The sequence below is a fragment of the Meriones unguiculatus genome, chromosome 1 (genome assembly GCF_030254825.1).
Source record: "Meriones unguiculatus strain TT.TT164.6M chromosome 1, Bangor_MerUng_6.1, whole genome shotgun sequence".
NCBI classification, from domain to species: domain Eukaryota; kingdom Metazoa; phylum Chordata; class Mammalia; order Rodentia; family Muridae; genus Meriones; species Meriones unguiculatus.
In genome coordinates, this window is record NC_083349.1 from 158,653,653 (window position 1) to 158,657,703 (window position 4,051).

General features: G+C 35.6%; 1 protein-coding gene across 1 annotated transcript; it reads left to right on the forward strand.

The window, feature by feature from the left end:
* The first annotated feature begins 748 nt into the window (after positions 1-748).
* On the forward strand, positions 749-1,687 carry LOC110541169 (putative gustatory receptor clone PTE38). The gene has a single exon (XM_021627965.2). The coding sequence runs from the start codon at positions 749-751 to the stop codon at positions 1,685-1,687; it is 939 nt and encodes a 312-aa protein (XP_021483640.1).
* Positions 1,688-4,051: the final 2,364 nt, after the last annotated feature.

A 4,051-nucleotide genomic window follows, 5' to 3' on the forward strand; every position in this document is an offset into this window, starting at 1 on the left:
GCATTCCATAGCTAATATAATTAAAAGCCTTGAGTGCTGAGCTCCAGGGACACAAAAAAGTATAGAAGTCTGTCTGTGATTACTCTAAGTTTATTATGCCAGCCATAAAGCAAGACCCAGCCTTTTCTTACAAATTATCCTCCTTAATGAAGAATCAAACAGTTGACCCTGGTATGATGACTTTCACAAGAACACATCTATGATCAACAATTAGGTGAGATGTTCATCATGACTCCTCTTGAGTCTTTCCAGACAACTAAAATCCCTCTGCAAATGTGTGGGATAGTAGATGAACTTTATCAGTAGAATATCATCTTGGTTATTAGTGAGGAGTCTATAAAGAAATAGACAATAAGGCACAATGTGGAATGAATATTGTAAAACCTCATACCAATATCTGCTCTCAACCTGACATATGCTTATACACATCTGCACTACTGCTGATCAGCGTCATTGGGATGGTCCCATGCTCCATGCAAGAATAGTACAAAATTCCTGCTGAAATAAGAAAATGTTTTCATTAGAACATGATGTTTGCTACTAAAGCTTACAAGTTCATACATTGAGGAGGGGGTTCATTGAAAGATTCGTTGCTAGAGATTCTGTAAGCAAGCATCAGAGAACAGATGGGTTAACAGAAGAAATGCATTTACTAATAAATATGAACTCTAGAATTCAAAGAACAAGGTTGTAAAGTTGATTATCCAAACATCTTACTTTTTCAATTTCTTTCAGAGTACTCAACACCATGGGAGCTGTCAACCAAACAGCTGTATCAGAATTCATTCTTCTGGGGCTTAGTGATGATCCAGCTCTGCAGCCTTTTATCTTTAGCCTCTTCCTGTCCATATATCTGATTACCACCTTAGGAAACTTGCTCATCATACTGGCTGTTAACACTGACTCCCAACTACATACACCCATGTATTTTTTTCTCTCTAATTTGTCCTTTAATGACATCTGTTTAATCACAACCACAATTCCAAAGATGCTGGTGAATATTCAAGCTCAGGATCAGACCATCACATACCCAGGATGCCTCTCTCAAGTCTACCTCATCTTGAATTTTGCTGGCATAGAAAATTGTCTCCTTGCAGTGATGGCCTATGACCGCTATGTTGCTATCTGTCACCCTCTGAAATACACAGTTATCATGAATCAATATTTCTGTACGATGTTGCTACTCTTCTCCCTGCTCCTTAGCTCTTTGCATGCTTTGTTTCATACTTTGATGGTGTTGCTGCTCTCCTTCTGCAGAGAAATTGAAATACCCCACTTTTTCTGTGAGCTGGCTCAAATCATCAAACTTGCCTGTTCTGACAATTTTATCAATTATCTGCTGGTATATACAGTGTCAGTTCTATTTTTCGGTGTTCCTGTCTTTGGGATCATTTTGTCTTATATTCGCATTGTATCCTCAGTTTTAAGAATGTCATCATTGGGAGGAAAGTATAAAGCCTTTTCAACTTGTGGGTCTCACTTATCAGTTGTGTCTCTGTTCTATGGCACAGGTTTTGGGGTACACATAAGCTCTGCATTTACTGACTCTCCAAGAAAGACTGTAGTGGCTTCAGTGATGTACACTGTGGTCACTCAGATGCTGAACCCCTTTATCTACAGCTTGAGAAACAAAGACATGCAGAAAGCCTTCAGGAAAATCATTAGTAGGATAGCATCTCTTTTATAATAAATAATCATTTTATATCATAGTATTTGGGAAAATTTACATAGCATTTGATGAATCAAGATATTTTGTCTTTGTCATTTAACTTTTATGTAACAAGTAACAGACAAAATAATGATGTGCATTTTGATGTGATTTGAAACCAGACATTTCTATATGCTTAACTCTGTGATTTAATATATGCTTTTCTAAAAAAAAAAAAAAATCTTTTATTTTCAACAAAAGGAAATGTTTACACAGAGGTTCAAATTTTATCAAAAACATTTTGGGCAAAATTTCAGAAGTATATATGGTATAGACATTATCTTCCATCAACATTCTCATAACATTTGGAAAATGATTTCCACCTGATTTCATAGTTAGATCCCTGTGAATTCAATCCTAGAGTTATCTATATTGTGTTACAAAAAAGTGAGTTTCATGCACGAGGAAGCAATAGCTGATACTTTTATTAAAAATATTTTATTTGTCTTTTTAAATGAAAATGTAATTACATTGGTTTATACATAGTTAGATATGCTAATTTTCCACATATGTGGATATATATATATGTAAATATATAAATACTACTTGCTCAGCCTGTATAACATTCTTTATAAGTACATAATTTTATGGCTGATTTCGTTGTATTGGACAATAAATTTGGGGCTCTCTTCCCTAAAGAAAGCAAGTTTCCTGCTCAGCATTGCTTAGTTTCCTGTAGTAATTTGTGTAGGGTTGAGGACTTGTAAGATTTCCCCCTTCCATGTTAGCATGTCTATTGGTGTCACTCTTGGTCAGGTCATGTTCAGGCAAGCCATGGTAATGAGATTCTATGGATGTTGTCACATTTTTCACATTTCTAGGAGACACGGTTTCATAGAAATTTTTTCCAAAGCAATCCTCATATCTGTCATATTTTATGTCATTATTCTAATTAAATATCAATGGCTCTAGATACTTTTGTGACACCTGAAACTTTCCCTTGCCAGCAATTTCATTTTACAAGAATACGCAATCTCACCCAGGGTCCTCCTTCTTGCTTAGTTTCATTAGGTGTACAGATTTTATTATGTCTAATATCCACTTATAAGTGAGTATAGAGCATGTGTGTCTTTCTGCTCTGGGATACCTCACTCAGGATAATCTTTTCTAGTTTCCACCACTTGCCTGCAAATTTCATGATTTCCTTGTTTTTAATTGCTGAGTAGTATTCCATTGTGTAAGTGTACCACAATTTCTGAATCCATTACTCTGTAGAAGGACATCTGGGTTGTTTCCAGATTCTGGCTATTACAAATAAAGCTGCAATGAACATGGTTGAGCAAATGTCCTTGTTGTATGCTTGAGCATGTTTTGGATATATGCCTAGCAGTGGTATAGCTGGATCTTGAGGTAGCACTATTCCTAATTGTCTGAGAAAGTGCCAGATTGATTTCCAAAGTGGTTGTATAAGTTTACATTCCCACCATCAATGGAGGAGGATTCCCCTTAAGGGGGAGCAGCCTGACCAGGACACAGAGGAAGACTATGAAAGACAGCCCTGATGAGACCTGACAGGCTAGTGTCAGGAATAGAAAGGGGAGGTCCTCCACTATCCGTGGACTGGAAAAGGGAAATGGGAAGAGATGAGGGATGGAGGGAGAGCTGGATTGGGAGGGAATAAGAGTGGGGTTGCAGCAGGGATACAAAGTGAATAAATTGTGATAAATAAAAATTATATTTAAAAAAAGAATAAGCAATCTCAAATTAATATAGTCAACCAAATAGAGTTACCTGACAATTTACAAAAATGGTTAATGTGTATATTGAACTTAGAATTGAGTTTTATTCAGTCCTCTATTCAATGCACTCATTCAACAACTGACTCTCTTCCAGACCATCAAACGATGGTAGGGAAACAGTCACCACTTAGCATGGTGCCATAGACAAAAGATTGGGGAGGTTTCTCTGTGCCATTGATATTTAACTTCCATATCCACAACATATATCTATAGTGGGCTTAAATCTGCACCTCAAAATTGGTTTAAATTATTAGCTGATTTGAGATATAGATGAATGCTATTTGTTTGAAATAAGGCAACTTCCACAAATGAAAATGTTCATCTTACAGTTAAGAACACTTACAGTAAGAACACTGTGTAAGTCTTAAATATTACTATATATTTCCTTGTAAGACAGATAAAAAAATAAAACAAAATGATTTTAAAAGGACTAATTGCATCTATTTTTTTAGATTGATGCAACCAGCACTTCCTAATGTGCATCACTGAACTTTTGTACATTTTTAGATAATATTATTTAGCCCCTAATGTATTAAAATTATCCCCCATTGAAAAAAAATTTTTTTTTGTAATTTGGTATGATGATATGGTTTTCTTTAGAAGA

Excerpts from the sequence above, each read along its gene's own strand:
- LOC110541169 (XM_021627965.2), top strand. The coding sequence starts at position 749 with ATGGGAGCTGTCAACCAAACAGCTGTATCAGAATTCATTCTTCTGGGG.